This window comes from Nicotiana tabacum, chromosome 13 (genome assembly GCF_000715075.1).
Source record: "Nicotiana tabacum cultivar K326 chromosome 13, ASM71507v2, whole genome shotgun sequence".
In the NCBI taxonomy this organism is placed as follows: domain Eukaryota; kingdom Viridiplantae; phylum Streptophyta; class Magnoliopsida; order Solanales; family Solanaceae; genus Nicotiana; species Nicotiana tabacum.
Window position 1 is genome coordinate 116,102,685 of NC_134092.1, and position 27,428 is coordinate 116,130,112.

General features: G+C 39.1%; 1 protein-coding gene across 3 annotated transcripts in view; it reads right to left on the minus strand.

The window, feature by feature from the left end:
- Window positions 1–3,511: 3,511 nt before the first annotated feature.
- LOC107760716 (uncharacterized) overlaps window positions 3,512–27,428 on the minus strand; it is a 30,772-nt gene continuing 6,855 nt past the window's right edge. For all 3 annotated transcript variants that reach the window (XM_075228372.1, XM_075228373.1, XM_075228374.1), the window contains 4 exons: window positions 5,495–5,603; window positions 4,590–4,603; window positions 3,933–4,034; window positions 3,512–3,851 (listed from right to left, as the gene is read on the minus strand). In XM_075228372.1, coding sequence (XP_075084473.1) covers window positions 3,708–3,851; window positions 3,933–4,034; window positions 4,590–4,603; window positions 5,495–5,603 — 369 coding nt within the window. In that variant the 3' untranslated portion in view covers window positions 3,512–3,707. The remainder of the gene's footprint in view (window positions 3,852–3,932; window positions 4,035–4,589; window positions 4,604–5,494; window positions 5,604–27,428) is intronic.

Genomic DNA, 27,428 nt, shown 5'->3' on the forward strand with positions numbered 1-27,428 from the left:
CGTTTAATTAATTAAATAATTGAAAGAAATTTTATCCAAAAAAATTAATCAATCAAGCGTTAACCAAATCCGAAGCCCAAAGTGGAGCCGAGCGGCGACGACGGCGTAATGCTTACCTTCTTTCCAACCCATTTAACATCAAGAAAAGTGTTTTCATAATATAACTACATTCTCCTTTTTTTCACTATCAATGCGGGACAATTGCTCTTTCCAAAACATAAGGGAACAACTCACTTTCCCTTCATATTTTTTTCCTCCATTTTCCGTACACCAACTTCCAATCCCAACACTACTTTGTATCCCCTATTGCTTCTTATACTCATATTTCTCTTATAGAAGATGAGTTACGTTCATATCACATTGAATCCAAGAGCATAGTGGGTGCTCTTTAATTTTTACCTGTATTCTATCTTGATATTATTGTCTATGCTCTAAATATTAGTTTATTAATTCATGTGTGCTTCTCATACTACTAATTTATAGTGTGTGAGGTGAATTTGCCGGCACTTAATTACATGGCATTATTGTTTATGAATTGTTCTTAGTGATGCTTCATCAAATTTAATTGTGATTGCTTATTTGTTTTGCTATGTTCTTGGATTACAATATTATCTCTTAACATGCAAAGAAATAACATACAGTTTCGAAATTCTACAAAGGCTGGGTATATAAGACTATTACTTATTGGTTTCACTTTCATGAAGCAGTGTAGGCGTCATGTGATAATGTTTTGCTGTTCTCTTTCTTTCTCTCTCCTATTGACTATTGACATAGCAAAGTCTGGTTCTATTGAGCGTGATACCCGCCCTCTACAAAGTGGTTTTTGAAAAGGTCTTTAAATGACTCTTCGTCTCCAGTTCCAAAAGGTTTAATGAATGGTTTTTTTCTCTGCCCACCACCCATGAAAAGACAGACTAGATAGGGCCTCCTCAGCCCGCCCTGGTTCAAATACTATTTTATCCTACCTCACTCATTGCCCATCACGCTTAAAAGACTTTTTATTGTCACCACTTACCTAAATTGATATGGCTGGTTTCTAGCTTGAATTACGGCTCTGAAGCCCCTCTCATATCTCTATAACTTGAGAGGTAGGCAAACTTGAATTTAGAGTCACCTTGATTTAAGATGCCAGAACATCAACTAGATCAAAAACCAAATCCTAAAGTAACTTCAGAACACGTTCGAGATCTTCAATTGAAAACCTTTCTTATCTAGTGTCAACTGATCCTTCAACATCTGCGGTCTGCATCAACCAAAGCTTAATTCAAAGACAAGAGTAGGCTCAAGGAGGATCAAAAGACTGATTCTCGGTTCGATAAAGTTAGAATATTGATTAGATTGCAATCTATGCATGTGGAAAGAAAAGTTATGAAAAGCAATTTGTATGATCATAAAAAAAGGTTTGCCTATACGTCTTTCTAGCATACATGCAATTCCTTTCGATTGGAACATGTCGCTACTTGGATCCATCAGCTTATTCTAATTTGCATTTTGTTATCTGATTCTTAGGAAGTCATTGGATCGTAAAGTTACTTCACACTTGGCAATTGGCATATCGAGTGAATGAAAATGAACTTGTCCCTAAAAGAAAAAAGAGCTAGAATTGGATCATTGAGAAAGATGGACGAGAATATGATTTCATAATATCGTCCCCACTACTCTTATTTCTATTTTTAGATCGCTCTTCTTATAACCAAAAGATATGGAATATGGGTGTGGGTCTTTTATCAAAATGGGATGGCTTTTTGATGTGAGACCAAAATATTATACTTTTAGCACATTACTCACCTTATATTTTGTTGTTTTAATGAGTTATTGTGCGATATTTGAGCTAAATTGGGTTGTTTTATGTGTAGGAACATCAGAAGGAATCGTCGAACGAAAGTTGCAAAAAAAGAGGACAAAAATACAAGAAAAAAGTACAAAAGCATCAAGTATCCAAACCGTGCTACAGACCAGGCTTCGCGAGGTCTATAGCCAGGTCCACCGCGCTATAGACCAGGCTTCGCGAGGTCTATAGCCAGGTCCACCGCGCTATAGACCAGGCTTCGCAAGGTCTATAGCCAGGTCCACCGCGCTATAGACCAGGTTTCGCGAGGTCTATAGCCAGGTCCACCGCGCTATAGACCAGGCTTCGCGAGGTTTATATCACGGTAATTAAAAGTCACGGGTTAAAAAATTCCAACCCGGATTTGGTCTGGGGATTGAAATAAATACTCCCCAAATGAGTTATTCTAGGGTGGGGCACGATTTTGGAGGAAAAAAAGGCTGCCAAGCACAAGAGGAGCCGATTTTACGGTAGATTCAACCAAAGAGGGCGTTTTTAGAGATGAGATTCAGCCTAAGGATGCAAGAACACGCTAGGAGCAAGAAGGCGAATTCTTTTATGAGTTTTTCACTTCATTCTTCCTATTTTCGTTAATGGTTATGAATTTTAGTATTGTAGTTTTGCAGACTATTATGAATAGCTAATTTGTTATCTAGAGTTTTGATAGAACCTTTTGTCGGATAAATTCTTGTTATGTTTTTATATAATTGAGCCATTGGATTCCTCTACTTGTTCAACTACGTGTTTATTGTTGTTGATTGAATGGCCATCAATTAACTGTGACTATTTAGTGTGTATATTGCTCGAGAGAGAGTACACATTTAGGTAGTTGTTGAACAACATCACTCCTAACGCATGTGAGAGATCAATACAGAGGGTTTAAAGGTGGGATTAGAGATAACGAAATATTGGTGCGATCATAGTGAGCAGTGAATTAGTGCCAGCTAGCGTAGTTCGAGAGAATACATATAGTAAATTGTGATAGTTGCTCGAGAGAGAGCTACGACACCCAAAGTACTGACGATCGGTAGGGAATACTTAGGCGAAATTATAGAAGGCGTAGCGGGAAGGATTCCGACAATTGGGAAAATCATAACTCTAGACCTCCTTAGGCTTGTCTCCAATTTCATCCCTGTTAGTTGATAATTTTAATGCTTTATAATATTTGTTAGTTAATTAGTTAGAAATATAAATCTCAATCTTTATAATTTAGAAAATTGTTTGGACTTGTGTTTCTTAGCAATATTGAACAACTGTAGTTAAACCTTAGTTCTCTATGGGATTCGACGAACTTATAAACTGAATTATATTTGCAACGACCGCTTAGTCCTTTTTATAAGGTATAGTTGGGCGTGATCACTTTTCTTTTTATCTTTTTATTTATTATTCATTATGTATCATGAATGGGCCCGACCAATATATCTTTTTATTTTACGTCCATAACTCTTCCTCGAACAGGCTTGGGCAGAATAACAGAGCAAGTAATAGTAGCATAACAAAAGAGCCTTCCTCGTTTATCTTTGCTCGCGACAATTATGATCTCTCGAGAGAATCGACGGCTGCAATTAGTACTAACTTTTATTGGATTTCTTTTCCAATTCAAAGCTGATAGTTGCCCAATGCCACAAACATTATTAGAGACAGACATTTTCTACCACCACAAGTGACAACCCAACAAAGCCATAAAGAGAAATGTTACACCATAACATTATATAATGTATATATCATGCATGCAACCTAAGCCATCACTTCTCACATTTTACAAATTAATAGGAGTAGCTCTTTGAAGATCTTCAATCTACTGGCCTCAAGAATTACTGATTCTAACAGATTAGATAATGAGATTGACGTTTACGCAAAACAAGTGTCACATCTTCTGTCAGTCTGTGGTGGCTTCAGTTTTTGCATCTTCAAGCTCTAAGGTGGCGTTGAATCCGAATTCAGCTCCAATAGTAAACGATGATTTGAGTTCATCGGCAGTTTGGGTGGTGCTAATCTTGTTATCCTTCACAGACAAGTTCTCCTGCAGAATTAATGACCTTCAAAGTTTAGAGAAGATCTAATTGGAATTCAATAAAGGTTGAAATAATATTGATTAACTTGCCTTCTTCACATAATCAGCGAGGGTTGAGGTAACAATTTCCCGGATTACAAAATTGGTAACTCGATCTTCACCAAGTATCTGCAGTAGAAAGTCCCTAGGAACCTGTGGAAGTCGTCAATCAGCTGTCAAGCGTAAAGTAGAGAAATGCACTAGAACTAGGATATCATTTCCCATTCCCAGTAAAACATATTAAAAATATTATTCTCCGTATTTCTTAAAGAGGCGATTAAGAGCAAGAAGAACAATCACAATAATGAGGACCAATCTGCAAAATAATAAGCACAAGTACTTCAAACGAGCCACACTGACTTCAGGACACTTCTTATTCCAGGACATTTTAATTAAGATGTCTTTTGTCATCCTTGAAAAATCATCTTTCTCCATTTAAAACTCCATTCATCTCATTTATTTAACTCCTCCCCTATATGGAAAAATCATTCTTCTCCAGTCAAATTGACATGAAATAATAGTACTTTGTTTCATATTGATATTTAACATCTGAAAAAACAAAAAAATCCTTTAGAAGTTTAAAAAAATACAACTACTGTTTTAGATACTCTCCAGCTAACGCCAGAAAATAATATATACAAACTATTCTGGTCTTGGTGCTATCAAACAAGGTAAGATATATTGGGCTGAGCACCGCAATGTACATACCTTAGATGTTTTCCCTGGAGCAGCAACCATGCACACAACATTACAATAAGTTAGATTCACGCATTAGAGATTGAACGACTGTAAATTCACAAAATATTAAAAATGGAACATGGCATATTAGCTGAAGACCTGAAGTTGTATGTGATCACTGCGAAAGTGAGAGGGATATAGGAAAGAGAGATAGGATAAGACCTGACCAAACTTTGACGGCCTCCGCTCTCTATCTACCAAGGCCCCCCAGAATTAAAATTGAAAGAAAAAACGCAAAAGCACCGGTCAATAGCATATTACGCAAAACAGGAATAGTTTTCACTCCCAAAACCACTATGTTCATTTCTTGCTTATCAAGTTTATCCAACTCATATTCTGCGAAAAGAGAATATTGTGATATATCCCCGGAGTCATTCTTGCAAAAATCATCGAAAATTAGTTGTCTTTTCTGGTTATGACTTGTGCGAGAACAACATCGCTTGTCACACTGATCTCACTTGCCAACTTTCATGTTACCCAGTGCAAATGCTAGCTTCTGACATTTCCAAAGATTTTCCTGGCCAAGGACAAAGTTGACTGTTGAAAGAAACAGGAGAAGAATTGAGAACTCTATATTTTTTTAAAGACGCTGTGTCTGGGCCAAGTAGCGCGTACCTCGAAGAATTGAGAACTCTTACAAAACACAAATAGTAACATGACATGAATAAAGGATACTTTTGGAATGCCAAAGTCGAATCAGGTTAGGTACTTTATATGATTAAATGGAATAGACTGCCAAAAGCAAGTCAGATGTAAGAAGGAAAGACAATATCGATAAGGTTGAGGAAATACTCGGTGATAATATTTGCGGCCATTAGGAGATTGAAAGTTGTAGTAATGTCTCCTTGATCAAAATCATTAAATAAAAATAATACCTCCTTTTTCCCTGCGGAAGCCTGGAACAGGTGGTGCAGAACGTGCTAAATTTGCCAAAACTTTCTCAAAAACTATTCTTGTGTCCTCCTTGTCCACATCTACTCTGACCTAAGAAAATAAAATCAAGGAATTTGCAAAATACCACCAAACACATGGGAGAACAATATGCATCTTCAATACATAAGAGTGACTAACATATCAACACCTTATTAAGACGAGAAATACAAAAAATATACATGCATGTATACCAGTTTTAGTTATTGTTAATAGAAATCCCTACAGGCTATATTCATATACAACAACAACAACAACAACAACAACAGACCCAGTGTAATCCCACAACTGGGGTCTGGGGAGGGTAGTGTGTACGCAGACCTTACCCCTACCTTTAATAAGGCAGAGATGTTGTTTCTGGAAGATCCTCGGCAACCGCAACATTGAAAGCAAGCAAATTAATTGAATACACCTACTTTATGCAAATAACTGTATAGACCGAACCGTTAAATGCATGATACATGTTATTTTTCTGCTCAAGCTGCTATCACTTAATCATGGGTTAAATTAAATTTTGTGTTCCACATAATGTTAAACAAAAAAATACCATATTTGTTTAGAATTAATTAAACTTGGTGTATATGTATATGCCTGGCTCGGTTTTTGTATGTATATTACCTATATATATGAAAGTGAATCGGTCTAATAGGCCAATCTATATATCAAAACTTGCAAAACAAGTTTACAATTTCCTTCTCGTAAAACAGATAACTATTTTATAAGTAACAATCAAGCTACAATTAACCACTGCATTGGAGTAATTAAGGAGTTTAGGTACGATACACTGGCTATATTCATATAATATATTCTAATTGGATACCAACAGGATCAAGATAAAGCCATGAAGTCTGTGGGAGTTGCTCCCGAAAAATGCTACTGAGCTATGGTTCGTTATCCAAATGTGTACAGCTTGTTTCTCCTTATACCAGGCAACCAATTTAGAAGTCAAGTGATCTGATACCTTGTGTGCTCTCACTGTATGAAGTGAAGAATATAGTGGAAATATCACAAATCAGACAGGCATTTTAAAATGTATTAGACACTTCCATTATAGGATTCTTATAAAAAAACACTTCCATTATGGAACAACCTTTTTTCACTAATACAGACAAGAAAAAAGATGCTCAGTTCATATAATTTTGGCTTCTTATAAATATTAGGCGGCATGTTGAGGTTTCATTTTAAGATGTAATATTCTTAAAATGAGGGTAAATGGGAAATGGAGGGAAAATGAAATTTTGAGTAAAATTTTAAGTTTCCCCCTCTTAACAATGAGACATTGTCCCATATTGGAAGTGGAAGACATTTTTGGTGGGTATATATATAATTGCTCTTCTTGTAGCTCTTAAAGAGTTAAGAAGAAAGCAAGCCTCGCGCCGTCGTCGTCGTCGCTCGCTCGGCTCGGCTTCGGCTTCGGCTTCGGCTTCGGCTTCGGCTTTGGCTTCGGATTCGGATTCGGATTCGGATTCGGATTCGGTCAAATGATCGATTGATTGATTAATTTTTTGGACCAAATTTATTTGTTAATAGTAAATATTAACGTAAGATTATCCGTATTTGTAAACGGATATTTTCCAATCCGTGTATTGATAATTTGGCAGCCGGATAATGGTCTTCCCACCATGAAGTGCTTGCTCCACAAACATGAAGTGCTTGCTCCACAAACATGTAATGCTTGCTCCACCATGAAGGGTGGACGTTTGGTCTTGCACTCCTTCTTGGCTGCTATATATATGAGCAGCAAATGTTGAAGAAAGATACTCAACTCAACATACAATTCGCTCAACAAATTGGCTATACATTGCACTCCTTCCTCTCAGAACTTCCATACGTTTTTCTGAGTATATACTCCTTCGTTCTGCATTGTTTTTAACTTCAAACAAAGCAACTGTAAGTGTGATTTGCTACCGAACTTTGTGTTCGCCGAAACACTGGGGTTTGAAGTACCGCTACACCAGTGTGTTATTCGTTCTATCCTGGGAGGAAATAATCCATTACCTTGGGTACTAGGAGGGGATTAAATTCCTTAAGGAAACACTGTGAATTCAGTGGGCTCGAATTTATTATTATTGTTTCATTACGTTAACTTATATTTTGCAGAATTAATATTTACAAATACAGGAATATTGACGGGAATAACAATCTTAAGGAATTTAATATTTATTTCTGTACTTGTGTTATTCTTATTATTCTGCAAACTAAAACCTTTGTGGTTTGTGTACTCCCGTTTTGGAGAGTTAAGCCTTCGTGGCGTTTTGTTGGATATTATAATCTACGTGATTTTTACTCCAGTTTGAAAACGTGTATTAAACGTTTGTTTGTGTCATTCTTTTACAGAAAAGATGATGACTGAAAACGAAAACCAAGCTGTTCCGATGGCGACTGCCAACGCAACGACAAGCCGAACACCGGCGTTGGCACCGGCAGAAAAACCCGAAAAATTTTCCGGGATTGATTTCAAACGCTGGCAGCAGAAGATGTTCTTCTACTTAACTACGTTATGTCTACAGAAGTTCATTAAGGAAGATGTTCCTGATCTGCCGGATAAAACTCCAGATAATGAACGCTTTCTCGTGATTGAAGCGTGGAAGCATTCTGATTTTTTATGCAAGAATTATATTCTTAGCGGACTGGATGATAATCTGTATAATGTATACAGTAGCATGGAGACATCCAAAGAATTGTGGAATGCGCTTGAAAAGAAATATAAGACTGAAGATGCCGGGATGAAGAAATTCGTTGCCGCAAAATTTCTGGACTACAAAATGATAGATAGCAAGTCTGTTATTACTCAAGTCCAGGAATTGCAAGTGATTATTCATGATCTACTTGCTGAAGGTCTTGTAATCAACGAAGCATTCCAAGTAGCAGCAATGATTGAGAAGTTGCCTCCGTTGTGGAAGGACTTCAAAAATTATTTGAAACACAAACGAAAGGAAATGTCCCTTGAAGATCTCATTGTTCGGTTGAGAATCGAAGAGGACAATAAAGCTGCTGAAAGGAGAGGCCGTGGAAATTCAACAATAATGGGAGCAAATATTGTTGAAGCTAACAAAAAGAGGAAGAAGGCTTCTGGTCCGAAATACAACCCAAGCAAGAAGCGGTTCAGTGGAAACTGCTACAACTGTGGGAAAACCGGACACAAATCTACGGAGTGTCGTGCTCCGAAGAAAGACAAGAAAAGGGGTCAAGCAAACATGGTAGTAAACCATGATGATGTTGATAACTTGTGTGCCATGCTCTCTGAATGTAACTTGGTGGGAAATCCTAAACTGTGGTGGTTTGATTCAGGAGCCACTCGCCATGTTTGTGCAGTTAGAGAGGCTTTTGCTACCTATGCTCTTGCTGAACCCGGAGAGACAGTTTATATGGGAAATGCTTCAACAGCAAAAGTTGAAGGATATGGGAAGGTATTTCTAAAAATGACTTCTGGCAAGGTCATGACTTTGAACAATGTCCTTCATGTTCCCGAAATGAGAAAGAATTTAGTCTCTACTGGACTTCTTGTTAAGCACGGTTTTAAGTGCATTTTTGTATCCAACAAGGTTGTAATTAGTAAGAATGAAATATTTGTGGGAAAAGGTTACCTCACCGAGGGCCTTTTCAACCTAAATGTAATGGTTGTTGAAAATAATAATAATATTTCAGCTTCTTCTTACTTACTTGAGTCAAATGATTTATGGCATGTACGTTTGGGTCATGTCAATTATAAAACCTTGCGAAAAATGATTAACTTGGAAGTACTGCCCAAGTTTGAATGCGAAAAATCAAAATGTCAAATATGTGTGGAATGTCAGTATGTTAAACATCCTTATAAGTCAGTTGAAAGGAATTCAAATACTTTAGACTTAATTCACACAGATATTTGTGACATGAAGTCAATACCATCTCGCGGTGGAAAGAAGTATTTCATAACTTTTATTGACGATGGTACTCGATATTGCTATGTTTACTTACTGAATAGTAAAGATGAAGCAATAGACGCATTCAGGCAATACAAAAATGAAGTTGAAACGCAACTTAACAAGAAAGTAAAAATGATAAGAAGTGATAGGGGTGGTGAATATGAATCTCCTTTTGAAGAAATATGTTTAGAATATGGAATTATTCATCAAACAACAGCCCCTTACACGCCCCAATCTAATGGGATTGCGGAAAGAAAGAATCGCACATTAAAGGAGATGATGAATGCGTTATTGATAAGTTCTGGTTTGCCACAGAACTTGTGGGGGAAGCCATTCTTACGGCTAATCGAATATTAAATCGAGTGCCCCATAGCAAAACACAATCCATTCCTTATGAACAATGGAAAGGAAGGAAGCCCAACTTGAATTATTTTAAAGTGTGGGGGTGTTTGGCAAAAGTGCAAGTTCCTAAACCCAAAAGGGTAAAGATAGGACCGAAAACCGTTGATTGTGTTTTCATAGGATATGCGACAAATAGTAAAGCATATCGATTTCTGGTTCATAAATCAGAAAATCCCGACATTCATAATAATACGGTTATAGAATCAGATAATGCTGAGTTTTTTGAAAATATATATCCGTATAAAAAGGAATGTGAGTCGTTTGGTGAAGGATCTAAACGACCTCGGGAAGAAACAAAAGAAAGTACATGTAATCAGGAGAATCCAAGACGTAGTAAACGTCAAAGAACGTCTACTTCATTTGGACCAGATTTTGTGACTTTCTTATTGGAGAATGAGCCTCAAACATTTAAAGAAGCTATGACTTCTTCGGAATCATTGTTTTGGAAAGAGGCAGTCAATAGTGAAATAGAATCCATATTGAACAACCATACATGGGAATTGGTTGATCTTCCTCCTGGAAATAAACCTTTGGGTTCTAAATGGATTTTTAAGAGAAAAATCAAAGATGATGGCACTATTGATAAATTCAAGGCAAGGCTCGTAGTCAAAGGGTATAGACAACGAGAAGGTCTAGACTACTTTGATACATACTCTCCAGTTACAAGAATTACGTCCATACGGATGTTAGTAGCATTAGCTGCAGTGTATGGTCTTGAAATTCATCAAATGGATGTTAAGACGGCCTTCTTAAATGGAGAGTTGGAGGAAGAAATTTACATGGAACAACCTGAAGGGTTTGTGGTTCCAGGTAAAGAAAAGAAGGTATGTAGACTTGTTAAGTCTCTTTACGGACTAAAACAAGCACCCAAACAATGGCATGCGAAATTTGACCAAACAATGTTGTCAAATGGTTTTAAGATAAATGAATGTGATAAATGCGTGTACATTAAAAATGTTCCAAATCACATAGTCATTGTTTGCCTATATGTGGATGATATGTTGATAATGAGTAATGACATTGCCAACATAAATGCTACTAAGCGTATGCTCAATAGCAAGTTTGATATGAAAGACTTGGGAGTTGCTGATTTAATTCTGGGAATTAAGATCAATAAGACTCCTCAAGGTCTGGCATTGTCACAATCTCATTATATTAAGACAGTACTTGAAAAATTCAAGCACTTGGGCTTTAAAGTTGCAAAGACTCCAATTGACGTGAATCTTGCATTAGCAAAGAACAAATGCCAAAGCATATCACAATTGGATTATGCTCGTGTATTGGGATGCTTAATGTATATCATGAATTGTACACGACCAGACATAGCTTGTGCTATAAGTAAACTGAGTCGATATACGAGCAATCCAGGCCAATCTCATTGGATGGCAATGAAACGAGTTTTGGGATATTTAGAACATACCCAGAACTTTGAATTGCACTACAGTAATTTTCCTGCGGTGATTGAGGGATACTGTGATGCAAATTGGATCACCGGTTCAACTGATTCTAAGTCCACGAGTGGATATGTATTCACTATTGGTGGAGGAGCGGTATCTTGGAAGTCGTCCAAACAAACATGTATTGCCCGCTCTACAATAGAGGCTGAATTCATAGCCTTAGATAAAGCCGGTGAAGAAGCTGAATGGCACCGGAATTTCTTGGAAGACATTCCATTTTGGCCCAAACCGTTGGCACCAATATGCATACATTGTGATAGTCAAGCGGCAATTGGAAGGGCTGGGAGCGTCATGTATAACGGTAAATCTCGTCATATACGACGAAGACATAAAACCGTTAGGCAATTACTCTCTAGAGGAATTATCACAATTGACTATGTAAAGTCAAGTGATAATGTGTCGGATCCACTTACAAAAGGCCTAACTAGAGAGGTAGTTGAGAAATCATCAAGGGAATGGGGCTATGGCCGAGAACAAGTCATTGTGGCGGTAACTCTACCTAGAAGACTGATGATCCCAAGATCTAGGTTCAAAGAGATCAAACAAAGTCATTAATGACGGTTCAACATTGTCAAATAAAATTTTAGTCCATTCTCGTGATGAGACAATGTTCAGTACCAAGGATAAAGCATTAAGGCTTTTTAATGATTTCTAAATTTGATACGGGGTATATCAAATAGTGTATCTACAGGATGACACGTTTAGGAATCACCTATTTAAGTGTGAAGTGTGAGCCGCTTCAAGGAGAACTTTGTAAGGCCAGTTCTCTACGCACTTATGAAACCAGGCGGTGTTCATGGCTGAAACGAACACAACAATGAGAACCAAAGACGGTTAAGGGTTGATTGTGTGACTTATGGTTGTCTAGGTATACACCAAAGATCGACGGTTCAAAGATATCAAATCTACCGATTGACCGAGTATATCCGACATAAGTTTACTACGGAAAGTTCAAAGGGAAACCTACTTATCCAGATGCAATTAATCCTTGCTTGTAAATCACACAGTTTTTCATGCATACTTCCGTGATATAGCCATTCCCCATTCATGTGGGGGATTGTTGAGGTTTCATTTTAAGATGTAATATTCTTAAAATGAGGGTGAATGGGAAATGGAGGAAAAATGAAATTTTGAGTAAAATTTTAAGTTTCCCCTCTTAACAATGAGACATTGTCCCATATTGGAAGTGGAAGACATTTTTGGTGGGTATATATATAATTGCTCTTCTTGTAGCTCTTAAAGAGTTAAGAAGAAAGCAAGCCTCGCGCCGTCGTCGTCGCTCGCTCGCTCGGCTCGGCTTCGGCTACGGCTACGGCTTCGGCTTCGGCTTTGGCTTCGGCTTCGGATTCGGATTCGGATTCGGATTCGGTCAAATGATCGATTGATTGATTAATTTTTTGGACCAAATTTATTTGTTAATAGTAAATATTAACGTAAGATTATCCGTATTTGTAAACGGATATTTTCCAATCCGTGTATTGATAATTTGGCAGCCGGATAATGGTCTTCCCACCATGAAGTGCTTGCTCCACAAACATGAAGTGCTTGCTCCACAAACATGTAATGCTTGCTCCACCATGAAGGGTGGACGTTTGGTCTTGCACTCCTTCTTGGCTGCTATATATATGAGCAGCAAATGTTGAAGAAAGATACTCAACTCAACATACAATTCGCTCAACAAATTGGCTATACATTGCACTCCTTCCTCTCAGAACTTCCATACGTTTTTCTGAGTATATACTCCTTCGTTCTGCATTGTTTTTAACTTCAAACAAAGCAACTGTAAGTGTGATTTGCTACCGAACTTTGTGTTCGCCGAAACACTGGGGTTTGAAGTACCGCTACACCAGTGTGTTATTCGTTCTATCCTGGGAGGAAATAATCCATTACCTTGGGTACTAGGAGGGGATTAAATTCCTTAAGGAAACACTGTGAATTCAGTGGGCTCGAATTTATTATTATTGTTTCATTACGTTAACTTATATTTTGCAGAATTAATATTTACAAATACAGGAATATTGACGGGAATAACACGGCATTGGGTTAGAAGGGACAGCTGGGGACAGGGAGGGCTTTAACTGTGATTAAAATGATGAAATAATAATTAACAAGAAGGTCCTTAAGCAGTTTGGTTCAGACCTTTCAGCTCTGTTTCTATGTAAGTTTTCCATGCTGAAAAAATGACAAGGATACCAAACAGTACAGGTAACCTAATGATGAGGAAAAGGGGAGAAGAGAGAAGAGGCGCAGTTCGCTCTTACATTATCATCCTATTTTGGTTTGTCATGTACCTTTATATATCACAAGGTTAAACCTCAGAGCTGGAGTTCATTCAAGGATATCGGATTATTATTGAATACTATAAGTTATTACCAATAGACTCTAAAGCTGCAGAGAGAATACTAGTCTGTCTCGTGAAGCAATGATCTTTGCCCATGTTCTGAGTCAGAGAAACATGCCTTGAATGTCAAATCTAATAAATACTTTTTCCAGGTCCCAATTTGAACATATTTCACTCGCCACAACCATAATTTTTCTTTTAAAAAAACATGAAATATCAAATTCTGCAGGTCAAAAAGGGAAAATCTCGCTACAAGGTACCTTCCTTTTTCTAGTAACTAGTATCTATGAACGTGCGTTACACGTTAATAATGACACGTGATGATTTAAATATATATTTATATAAAGGAACAATAAAATTTAATTAATGAGAGAAATTTTATGTTTAATAATACAACAATCATCTAAATGCCGAAAAATATTATTACATTAGCATAATACATGAATTTAAAATAAAAGAACATCATCAAAACTTACACAAATGATCAATTTTGTCATCTTAGTTAGTAATTATGTATTATAGTTTAAAAGTATTTAATGTGATGATATCTTAACGAACACTTCTTTGTGGATTTTTTTTTTTGTATATGCTTCCTCCTAATGTTTTGGTTGCTCTGCCTTAACCAGAACTCTTGTTGCCGATCTTGATATACCTCTTGAAAGTGCAACATACAGTTGTTCGTGCAAGAAAACATATTGCGGTAAATATAGTCCAATATTTAGGATTGTTTGTCCTTGTGCTTTATTTATTATATTTACAAAACATAAACATACTAAAAATTATTTTTACACAAATTTAAAAGGATTTTCCTTAGTTTCAGAAGACGAAAGTTGAATTCAAGGATAAGAATATACTTAGAAGCACATTAAAGTATCATAATTTTTGCATGTATGACATTATTGTCAAAACTTCTATATACCATATGTGTGCTATTACATAAGCTATTCGACGTATGTAAGTTTTTCAGTAGCATGATAAGCATATTTTTATTCAAAATTAACCTATATACAATAGAAGATCAATTTTAACTTAGTCTATTATATATACGGTGACACTAACATACGTAAGAAATAATAAACTTGACAACAAACATGTATGATAGAAGGCCATTTGGTATTAAAGTATTTAAGTATTCTTCTTGCTAGTAATTATTGGTATCATTTTCTGCTGAGTCAAAAGCTGAAAACTATTTTATTTTTACTATAAAATTTTGCAAGCAACCTTTTATTTAGTTGATCAATATATTAATTTCTGCTAGCTAAGACATCTTTTTAATTCTATCGTGTGATTTACACAAATTGTGTTTTAATCTAACGATAGAAATATTTCTCTTATTAAATGCAGTACCATTACCATTGGAATTGATAACCAAGTGTTCAGGAAGAACCAAATCATCTTTTATTGGATGCTCTTCTTCGTTTCCAACACGAAGCAAGAAGACACCGAATACTGGATCTGTTCTTACTTTGTATTTCTTGCCAGTTGAATCTTTTTCATTTGAGGCCAAAAGTATAACTTTAGCAAGGTAGCTTTTACAGTCTCAGCTTTTGTCGATTCTAGAACTCCGGGCAATTATTTCGATCGTTTGACACTTAGCCATAAGTGCTTCATCCCATATTATCAATTTTGTTTTCCTTATAAATTTAGCACCATTGCTCTGCTTTGATATATTTGTGATGATTATTTAAGTTGTTTGAAGAGGTATATCAAATCTAAAGTGGGTGGCTTCGCAATAAAATTGTTGTTGACCACTTGCTATTATTGCTAATAGTGGCATGCCTCTTAATATGATATTAGCAAGTAATGCATGACATAGGAATATTATTTCGATTCCACCGGAGGCATCTACAAGGAATAATCCCGTTATACCAGAGTCGACTCTTTATAATATAGTCTTGAAAGTTTGTTCTTGATCAGGATTTAGCTTTGATTGTGCTGGGTGAGTTGGAGCACTCCGAGAGTCTGCGTGATTTTGGCTATTGTAGGCGTATTAAGGTCGAAGAGGTTATGTGTAATGACCCAACCGGTCATTTTGACTTTTAGAATCCCGTTCCCTAAAATAAAACTTCCCGTATGTGCTTTTAATGATTTATGACTTACGGGGATGGTTGGTTCGGGATTTGGAAGTGTTTGGGTTGAAATCGGAACACTTGGTTCCTTAAGTTGGCTTTAAAAGGCCAAGTTTGACTTCGGCCAACATTTTGAGAAAACGACCCCGGAAAAGAATTTTGATGATTCCAACAGCTCCGTATGGTGATTTTGGACTTAGGAACGTGTTCGGAATTTTATTTGGAAGTCCGTAGTTAAATTAGGCTTGAAATGACTAAAATAGGAATTTAAGTTTGGAAGTTTGACCGGGGAGTTGACTTTTTGATATCGGGGTCGGAATCAAGTTTCAAAAATTTTCATAGCTCCATTATGTCATTTATGACTTGTGTGCAAAATTTGAGGTCAATCAGACTTGATTTGATAGGTTTCGACATCGAATGTAGAAATTGAAAAATTTAAGTTTCATTAAGCTTGAATTGGAGCATAATTCGTGGTTTTAGCGACGTTTTATGTGATTTGAGGTTTCACATAAGTTCGTATGATGTTTTAGGACTTATTGGTATATTTGGTTGAGGTCCCGAGGGCCTCGGGTGAGTTTCGGATGGTTAACGGATCAAAAGTTGGACTTAAAACAACTGCTGCAATTTTTCTCTTTTGCTGGAAATTTTAGGCTGTGATCGAGGCTCAGGATCGAGACCCAAGATCGAGGGTCATGATTGAAGGCAGGGCTCGAGGGTCATGATCGAAGACCCAGGCTCGAGAGCCATGATCGAACCACGATCGAGGCCGAGGATCGAGGTCATGATCGAGGGCTGCCTCGGCAGAATTATAAAAGAGGCCATTCGCCCCATTCGCCATTTTTAACAAACTGGAGCTTGAGCAGAGGCGACTTTTGATAGATTTTCAAGGAAAGACATTGGGGTAAGTGATTCTAACTCGGATTTGGTCAATATACACGAATATATCATTGTTTTCATCATTTAATTAGTGTTTTGAGATTGAAATTTTAAAAATTTTAGAAATCTCATAGAAACGAATTTTTGAGATTTCGGTATCAATTCAGAGTCGGAATTGAGTGAAACTGGTATGGTTGGACTTGTAATTGAATGGGTTGTCGGATTTCGTAACCCATTCACATATGATTGTGAATTGTTAGATAAAAATATTAAAAGATGAAAATCACATATGATTAATTTTCTGTTTAAATTAATTAACTGTTAAAAGAAATTGTTCATCCTCCCGAATTTATCTTATAATAAATATACTTTCCTTCCGGAGGTACATAAAAAATGTCCTTCTTTCTTGTGGAGCCGGCCGAACAGGATAGATGCATCTATGGATCGCGCCGCACGTCCCTCGGCAGTGTACACGACACTCTGGATCGGGCCGTACGACCTCGGCAGAAATCGTGCCTAATAATAATAATTACACGATACATTGATGGTTTATTGCAGCTTGTAAAGCTAATTCATAAATTGGAAATTTATTGGAATTGAAGGAATTTAATTAATATATTGAGAATTGTTGCATTTGAAGGAATTTAATTATTTCTGCTGGTTAAAGAAAATCATTGTAAATTCTATAAATCATGTTGATCTAGATATTGCTATTTTTATTTTATTTATTATTATTGACCCTTAGTGAGTGTCAAATTCGGCCATCTCGTCTTTACCACTTCGAGATTAGGCTTGATACTTAGTGGGTACACGTTGTTCTGTCTATTTTATTTCAGACAATATTTGGAGTTTTGTATAATCTACTAGATGCTCATACACTTGTTACACCAAGTCTTGGCACACACATTGGTAGAATTTGGAATTGTATTATTTTCTTGGATTTAAGTTAAATAGTATCTTTTCAAATTTCTTTAATATTTCTAGAAAAATAATAAAATTACTTATAAAATTATTCTGAAAATAATTGATATATGTTTAATTTATTTGTTGGCTTGCCTAGCGGTAGTGTTGGGTGCCATCACGACCTATAGGTGAAATTGAGTCGTGACAACATGGTATCAGAGCACTAGGTTCACGTAGGTCTCACAAGTTATGAGCAGACCTAGTAGAGTCTTGCGGATCGGTACGGAGACGTCTGTACTTATCTTCGAGAGGCGGGTGTTAGGAAACTACCTTTCTTCATATTCCATCGTGCAATTGATGTAGTACTAAATATCCTTATCTTATTATCTCACAGATGGTGAGAACAAGCTCTAATGAGGTTCCAGACCAGGGAAGAGCTACTCCCCCAATTGCTAGAGGCCGAGGGAGGGCTCCAACCCGTGGTAGAGGGCGAGGACGTCCTAGGACTGTTCCAGTTATGCCGTCAGTGGGTCCAGTAGAGAACCCCATTGTTGAGGAACAAGATGAGGTGCATGTGGCAGAGCCAACTCCGGTGTATTTCACATATGCACCGGGAATCCAGGATGTTATGGGTCGTATGCTGCAGGCAACTGCTGTATATCAGACCCAGGGTGCTCTAACCGTGTAGCCCAGGCCAGCTGTAGCCGCTGATCCGCAGAAACTATTGGACAGATGGACTAGACTACATCCTCCTGTCTTTGGGGGTGAGCGACATGAGGATCCCTAGGATTTCATTGATCGGTGCAAGGATAGACTGTACAACATGAGGATATTGGAGTCTCATGGGGTAGATTTCAGCTACAGGGCAAAGCCCGTAGATGGTGGCAGTCTTATGTTCTTGGCAGACCAGCAGATTCTCCTCCCATGACGTGGGACAGGTTCACTCGTATTTTTCTGGACATGTATATTCCACCCTCTCAGAGGGAAGAGTTGCGGTTTTAGTTTGAGCAGCTCCAGCAGGGTCAGATGTCAATGACCGATTATGAGTCGAGGTTCTCTGAGTTATCTCGCCATGCACTTATGATACTCTCTACTGAGGCGGAGAGAGTGCGGAGGTTTGTTGCGGGTTTACATACTGGCATTCAGGCCATTATGGCTCGAGAGGTTGAGATGGGTACTTCTTATGAGCTGGTCGTAGAGATAGCTCGCAGGATTGAGGGTGTACGTTAGCGGAGCCGAGAGCAGGTTATGAGAGATAAGCGGTTCAGGTATTCTGGAGAGTTTAGAGGTGCTCAGTCTGGGGCAGATGTCAGTTCGTGAGAGGGCAGTCCAGCAGGCCCCCATATCCAGCACCACCGCCTCCTCGAGGTGCTCCAGTGCGATCCTATCTCAGTGCTATACCAGAGAGTTTTTATCGCCCACCAGCTATTCAGGGTCCTCCCAGTGGGTATTCAGTTCCCCAGGGCCAGACTCTTAGTCAGCAGCCCATCGCACCGAAGAGTTGTTATGAGTGCGGGGATCCCAGTCACATACGAAGATTCTGCCCCAGGCTTCGGGGTAAACTCGTAACAACTCTTCAGCAGCCTATGATTACCGGACCAATTGCTCCACCAGTTGTCCGACCACCAAGAGGTGGAGGACACGCGAGTAGGGGCCGTCCTAGAGGCGGAGGCCAGCCAGTTGGCGTTCCAGCTCGGTTCTATGCTTTTCCGGCCAGACCAGATGCAGAGGCCTCAGATGCCGTGATTATAGGTATTATTTCTGTTTGCGGCAAAGATGCCTTAGTATTATTTGATCCAGGATCTACGTATTCATATGTGTCATCTCTATTTGCTCCATTCTTAGGTGTTTCTCGAGAGTCCTTGAGTACTCTTGTTTATGTGTCCACTCCTGTGGGCGATTCTGTTGTTGTGAACCGGATCTACCGGTCCTGTATTATTACATTCTGTGGTTATGAAACTAGAGCAGATCTCCTATTGCTTGAGATGACCGATTTTGAAATTATTCTGGGCATGGACTGGTTATCTCCATATCATGCTATTCTAGATTGTCATGCCAAGACTGTTACCTTGGCTATTCCAGCATTGCCTAAGCTGGAGTGGAAGGGTTCGCCTGTTAGTTCATTTAATCGAGTTATTTCTTTTATAAAGGCTCAACACATGGTTGAGAAGGGTTGTTTGGCTTATCTAGCCTATGTTCGGGATACTACTGCAGAGACTCCTGCTATTGATTTAGTGCATATAGTTCGGGATACTACTGCAGAGACTCCGGCTATTGATTCAGTGCCTGTAGTTCGAGAGTTCTCCGATGTATTTCCTTCAGATCTTCCAGGTATGCCACCTGATCGTGATATTGATTTCTGTATTGACTTGGCTCCAGATACCCAGCCTATATCTATCCCACCGTATCGCATGGCTCCGAAAGAATTGAAAGAACAACTTGAAGAGTTACTAGCCTAAGGGTTCGTCAGACCGAGTGTATCGCCTTGGGGTGCACCGGTATTATTTGCGAAGAAGAAGAATGGAACAATGCGAATGTGTATTGATAATCGCCAATTGAACAAAGTCATTATTAAGAACTGTTAGTTTATAGATATGTATAGTGTAGTCTTGTCCCACATTGGAAGAGAAGTAATATCTCCTTGTATTGTATTTATCATCCAATATCAATAACATATTTTCTCCCGTGCCTTCTCACATGGTATCAGAGCATTAGTGAGAAAAGATCGCTGTGCGTCATTCCAGCGTTAACCGGGAAGAAAGAACTTAGTCATCGTGTAATTTTTCCGGTGACCTAAGGCTTGTCTAAGTGAAAGTCACTTTCTGTCGGTGTTGTGCTAAAACCAACACCACCACGAGGTAGATCACCCTCCGACTACCAACCCCTGAAATTTTATCCGGCAAAAAAGCCGCCACGCCCCTCCACGCGCCGGCAATAACTTTTCCGGCGAGGGTTCCGGCCATTTTTCCGGCTACAGCTCCGGTTGTAGCTCCACCACCTATAGCTCCAGTTCCTCCACATAATCCAATTCAACCTTCTGCAGCTCCACCATTCTTGACTTATCATCGTCGTCCACATCCAGCATCAGGCCCAGGTGATTCACGCCCCGCATCAGATTCTGCACCTACTACGGACTTGTCTCCTCTTAGTCAACCAATTGCACTCCGCAAAGGTGTACGATCCACACTTAATCCAAATCCCCACTATGTCGGTTTAAGTTATCATCGTCTGTCGTCACCACATTATGCTTTTATATCTTCTTTGTCCACTGTTTCTATCCCTAAGTCTACAGGTGAGGCACTATCTCATCCAGGATGGCGACATGCTATGATTGACGAGATGTCTGCTTTACATGCGAAGTGACACTTGGGAGCTTGTTCCTCTTCCTGCAGGTAAGTCTACTGTTGGTTGTCGTTGGGTTTATGCAGTCAAAGTCGGCCCGGATGGCCAGATTGATCGGCTTAAGGCTCGTCTTGTTGCAAAAGGATATACTCAGATTTTTGGGCTTGATTATAGTGATACTTTCTCTCCCGTGGCTAAAGTAGCATCTATTCGTCTCTTTTTGTCCATGGCTGCTGTACGTCATTGGCCTCTTTATCAGTTAGACATTAAGAATGCTTTTCTCCACGGTGATCTTGAGGAAGAAGTTTATATGGAGCAACCACCTGGTTTTGTTGCTCAGGGGGAGTTTAATGGTTGTGTGTGCAGATTGCGCAAGTCACTATATGGTTTGAAACAGTCCCCTCGAGCTTGGTTTGGTAAGTTCAGCACAATTATTCAGGAGTTCGGCATGACTCGTAGTGAGGCTGATCACTCTGTGTTTTATCGGCATTCAGGAGTTCGGTCACTATATGGTTTGAAACAGTCCCCTCGAGCTTGGTTTGGTAAGTTCAGCACAATTATTCAGGAGTTCGGCATGACTCGTAGTGAGGCTGATCACTCTGTGTTTTATCGGCATTTTGCTCCTAATCTGTGTATTTATCTAGTGGTTTATGTTGATGATATTGTTATTACTGGTAATGATCAGGATGGTATTACTAATCTGAAGCAACATCTCTTTCAGCACTTCCAGACTAAGGATCTGGGCAGATTGAAGTATTTTCTAGGTATTGAGGTCGCTCAGTCTAGCTCAGGTATTGTTATTTCACACCGGAAGTATGCCTTAGACATTCTTGAGGAGACTGGAATGATAGGTTGCAGACCTATTGACTCTCCTATGGATCCGAATGCTAAGCTTCTGCCTGGACATGGGGAGCCTCTTAGAGACCCTACGAGATATAGGAGGTTGGTTGGCAAATTGAATTACCTCACAGTGACTAGACCTGACATTTCTTTTCCGGTGAGTGTTGTAAGTCAGTTTATGGATTCTCCATGTGATAGTCACTGGGATGCAGTTGTTCGCATTCTTCGGTATATAAAGTCAGCTCCAGGCAAAGGATTACTATTCGAGGATCGAGGCCACGAGCAGATTGTTGGGTACACAGATGCTGATTGGGCAGGATCACCTTTTGATAGACGTTCTACGTCTGGATATTGTGTTCTAGTAGGAGGTAATTTGGTCTCGTGGAAGAGCAAGAAACAGAATGTAGTTGCTCGATCTAGCGCCGAAGCCAAATATCGGGCCATGGCTATGGCGACGTGTGAGTTAGTTTGGGTCAAGCAGTTGCTCAAGGAGTTAAAGTTCGGAGAAATCAGCAAGATGGAACTAGTGTGTGATAACCAAGCTGCTCTTCATATTGCGTCAAATCCGGTGTTCCAAGAGTGGACTAAACACATTGAGATCGACTGTCACTTTGTCAGAGAAAAAATACTTTCAGGAGATATTGTTACAAAGTTTGTAAAGTCGAATGATCAACTAGCAGATATTTTCACTAAGTCTCTTACTGGTTCTCGTATTAGTTACATGTGTAACAAGCTCGGTACATATGATGTGTATGCACCGGCTTGAGGGGGAGTGTTAGTTTATAGATATGTATAGTGTAGTCTTGTCCCACATTGGAAGAGGAGTAATATCTCCTTGTAGTGTATAGCTATAAATAGGGACCTCTTGTATTGTATTTATCATCCAATATCAATAACATATTTTCTCCCGTGCCTTCTCACATGGTATCAGAGCATTAGTGAGAAATATTTGACTAGTTGCAGGGTGCTACGGTGTTCTCTAAGATCGACTTGAGGTCAGGGTACCATCAGTTGAAGATTCGGGATTCGGATGTTCCGAAGACTGCTTTCCGGACTAGATATGGTCATTATGAGTTTCTGGTGATGTCCTTCGGTTTAACTCACGCCCCGACAGCGTTTATGGATCTGATGAACAGGGTATTCATGCCATATATTGATTTGTTTGTCATTGTCTTCATTGATGACATTTTGATCTACTCGTGCAGTAAGGAGGGGCATGAGCAGCATATGAGAGTAGTGCTTCAGACATTGCGGGAACAAAAGCTATATGCTAAGTTCTCCAAAAGTGAGTTCTGGCTAGAGTCTGTAGCATTTTGGGGGTATATTATATCAGGCGAGAGTATTAAGGTTGATCCCAAAAAGATTGAGGCAGTTCAGAATTGGCATCGTACCACTTCGGCGACTGAGATCAGGAGTTTTCTGGGTTTAGCAGGTTATTATCGTCGGTTCGTGGAAGATTTTTCATCTATTGCAGCACCTTTGACCAAATTAACCCAGAGGGGTGCTCCGTTCCGATGGTCCGATGATTGTGAGGCGAGCTTTCAGAAGCTCAAGACAGCATTGACTACAACATCAGTGTTAGTGTTGCCTTCCGGTTCGGGGATGTATACCGTGTATTGTGACGCTTCACGCGTTGGCTTGGGTTGTGTATTGATGCAGGAAGGGCGAGTTATTGCATATGCTTCACGTCAGCTGAAGCCCCACGAGAAGAATTATCCGGTACATGATTTGGAGTTAGCTGCGATTGTTCACGCTCTAAAGATTTGGAGGCATTATCGTTATGGGGTGTCTTGTGAAGTTTACACTGATCATCGCAGTTTGCAGCATTTGTTCAAGCAGAGGGACCTAAATTTGAGACAGTGCAGATGGCTTGAGTTACTAAAAGATTATGATATTACTATCCTGTATCATCCGGGCAAAGCAAATGTGGTTGCAGACGCCTTGAGTAGAAAGGTGGAGAGTATGGGTAGTTTGGCTTTCATTTCAGCAGAGGAGAGGCCATTAGCTTCAGATATTTAGTCCTTGGCCAACAGACTTGTGCGACTGGATATTTCAGAGCCCAACCGAGTTCTTGCATGTGTTGTAGCTCAGTCTTCACTATTTGAGCAGATCAAGGCTTGCCAGTATGATGATCCACACTTAATGGTTCTTCGAGAAACGGTACTACGGGATGGTGCCAAGGAAGTTATTATTGGAGTGGATGGTGTTGTGCGACTCGAGGATCGTCTATGTGTTCCTAATGTGAATGGACTTAGGAAAAAGATCCTAGAGGAGGCACACAGTTCTCGGTATTCTATTCATCCAGGTGCTACGAAGATGTATCGTGACCTGAGGCAGCATTATTGGTGGCGACGAATGAAAAAGGACATAGTTTAAATTGCCAGCAAGTTAAATATGAGCACCAGAGGTCGGGTGGCCTACTTTAGCAGATGACTATACCAGAGTGGAAATGGGAACGCATCACTATGGACTTTGTAGTTGGGTTGCCGCGGACCTTGCGGAAGTTTGATGCAGTTTGGGTGATTGTTGACAGGTTGACCAAGTCGGCACATTTTATTCCTGTTGTGACTACGTATACTTCAGAGAGGTTGGCCCAGATTTATATTCAGGAGATAGTTCGGTTGCACGGTGTGCCAATTTCCATCATATCAGATAGAGGCCCTCAGTTTACTTCACATTTCTGGAGAGCAGTACAGAGTGAGTTGGGGACCCGTGTAGAGCTCAGCACAGCCTTTCATCCGCAGACCGATGGACAGTCAGAGAGGACAATTCAGATTTTGGAGGATATGCTCAGGGCATGTGTGATTGACTTTGGAGGTCAGTGGGATCGTTTCCTGCCTTTGGCCGAGTTTGCTTATAATAACAGTTACCAATCCAACATCGAGATAGCTCCATTTGAGGCTTTATATGGTCGGCGATGTCGTTCACCCATCGGATGGTTTGAGCCCGGTGAGTCTAAGTTATATGGTACTGATTTGGTGAAAGATGCCTTGGAAAAGGTAAAGTTGATTCAGGAGCAACTTCGTACAGCACAGTCCAGACAGAAGAGTTATGCAGATCATAAAGCGCGTGATTTATCATTTACGGTGGGTGAAAAAGTTCTCTTGAAAGTTTCGCCGATGAAAAGAATCATGAGATTTGGGAAAAGGGGAAAATTGAGCCCAAGGTTTATAGGCCCATTTGAGGTATTGAGACGAGTTGGGGAGGTTGCTTATGAGCTTGCATTGCCTCCCAGCCTATAGGGAGTTCATCCGGTTTTCCATGTTTCTATGCTCCAGAAGTATCATGCCGACCTATCATATGTGTTTGACTTCAGCACAGTTCAGCTAGATAATAGCTTGGGTTATGAAGAGGAGCCAGTTGCCATTGTTGATAAACAGGTTCGCCAGTTGAGGTCCAAGAGGATTTTTGCAGTAAAAGTCCAATGGAGGGGCCAACCAGTTGAGGAAGCGACTTGGGAGGCCGAGGAAAACATACGGAGCAGATATCCACACTTATTCAGCACTTCAGGTATAATTCTAAACCCGTTCGAGGACGAACGTTTGTTGAAGGGGTGGAGAATGTAATGACCCAACCGGTCATTTTGACTTTTAGAACTCCGTTCCCTAAAATAAAACTTCCCGTATGTGCTTTTAATGATTTATGACTTACGGGGATGGTTGGTTCGGGATTTGGAAGTGTTTGGGTTGAAATCGGAACATTTGGTTCCTTACGTTGGCTTTAAAAGGCCAAGTTTGACTTCGGTCAACATTTTGAGAAAACGACCTCAGAATAGAATTTTGACTATTCCAACAGCTTCGTATGGTGATTTTGGACTTAGGAACGTGTTCGAAATTTTATTTGGAAGTCCGTAGTTAAATTAGACTTGAAATGGCTAAAATAGGAAATTAAGTTTGGAAGTTTGACCGGGAAGTTGACTTTTTCATAGCTCCGTTATGTCATTTATGACTTGTGTGCAAAATTTGAGGTCAATCGGACTTGATTTGATAGGTTTCGACATCGAATGTAAAAGTTGGAAATTTTAAGTTTCATTAAGCTTGACTTGGAGCATAATTCGTGGTTTTAGCGACATTTTATGTGATTTGAGGTTTCAAATAAGTTCGTATGATGTTTTAGGACTTGTTGGTATATTTGGTTGAGGTCCCGAGGGCCTCCGGTGAGTTTCGGATGGTTAACGGATCAAAAGTTGGACTTAAAACAGTTGCTGCAATTTTTCTCTTCTATTGGAAATTCTGGGCTGTGATCGAGACCCAAGATCGAGGGTCATGATCGAAGGCAAAGGCTCGAGGGCCATGATCGAACCACGATCGAGGTCGAGGATCGAGGTCATGATCGAGAGCTGCCTGGGCAAAATTATAAAGGAGGGCATTCGTCCCATTCGTCATTTTTAACAAATTGGAGCTTGAGTAGAGGCGACTTTTGATAGATTTTCAAGGAAAGACATTGGGGTAAGTGATTCTAACTCGGATTTGGTCAATATACACGAATATATCATTGTTTTCACCATTTAATTAGTGTTTTGAGATTGAAATTTGGAAAATTTTAGAAATCTCATAGAAATGAATTTTTGAGATTTCGGTATCGATTCGGAGTCGGAATAGAGTGAAACTGGTGTGGTTGGACTCGAAATTAAATGAGTTGTCGGATTTCGTAACTTTCGCCGGATTCCGAGACGTGGGCCCCACGGACGAATTTTTAATTAATTTCGGATTTTTATTGAAAAATATAGTATTTTCTTATGGAATTGATTCCTATAATTTTTAGTGATTGTATCGAATTATTTTTGGTTAGATTCGAGCCAATCAAAGTTGGATAATCGAGGAAAAGACCTACTAGTGGATTAAATTGGAGCAAGACGAGGTAAGTCTCTTGTCTAATCTTGTGAGGGGGAAATTACCCCATAGGTAATTAAAGTAATAATTGTTGCTAATTGTGGGGGCTACGTACGCACGAGGCAACGAGAGTCCGTGCGTAGCTACTATTAATGCTAAAGTCCGGGTAGTTTAGGACTCAAAGCATGAATTACTTGTGCAAATTGTATTGTTTGTTTAATATATATATATATGTGTGTATATATATATATATATATATATATATATATATATATATATATATATATATATATTGTGAATTGTTAGATAAAAATATTAAAAGATGAAAATCACATATGATTAATTTTCTGTTTAAATTAATTAACTGTTAAAAGAAATTGTTCATCCTCCCGAATTTATCTTATAATAAATATACTCTCCTTCCGGAGGTACATAAAAAATGTCCTCCTTTCTTGTGGAGCCGGCCGAACAGGATAGATGCATCTATAGATCGTGTCGCACGTCCCTCGGCAGTGTACACGACACTCTGGATCGGGCCGTACGACCTCGGCAGAAATCGTGCCTAATAATAATAATAATTACACGATACATTGATGGTTTATTGCAGCTTGTAAAGCTAATTCATAAATTGGAAATTTATTGGAATTGAAGGAATTTAATTAATATATTGAGAATTGTTGCATTTGAAGGAATTTAATTATTTCTGCTGGTTAAAGAAAATCATTGTAAATTCTATAAATCATGTTGATCTAGATATTGCTATTTTTATTTTATTTATTATTATTGACCCTTAGTGAGTGTCAAATTCGGCCATCTCGTGTCTACCATTTCGAGATTAGGCTTGATACTTAGTGGGTACACGTTGTTTACGTACTCATACTACACTTGCTGCACTTTTTGTGCAGGACCTGA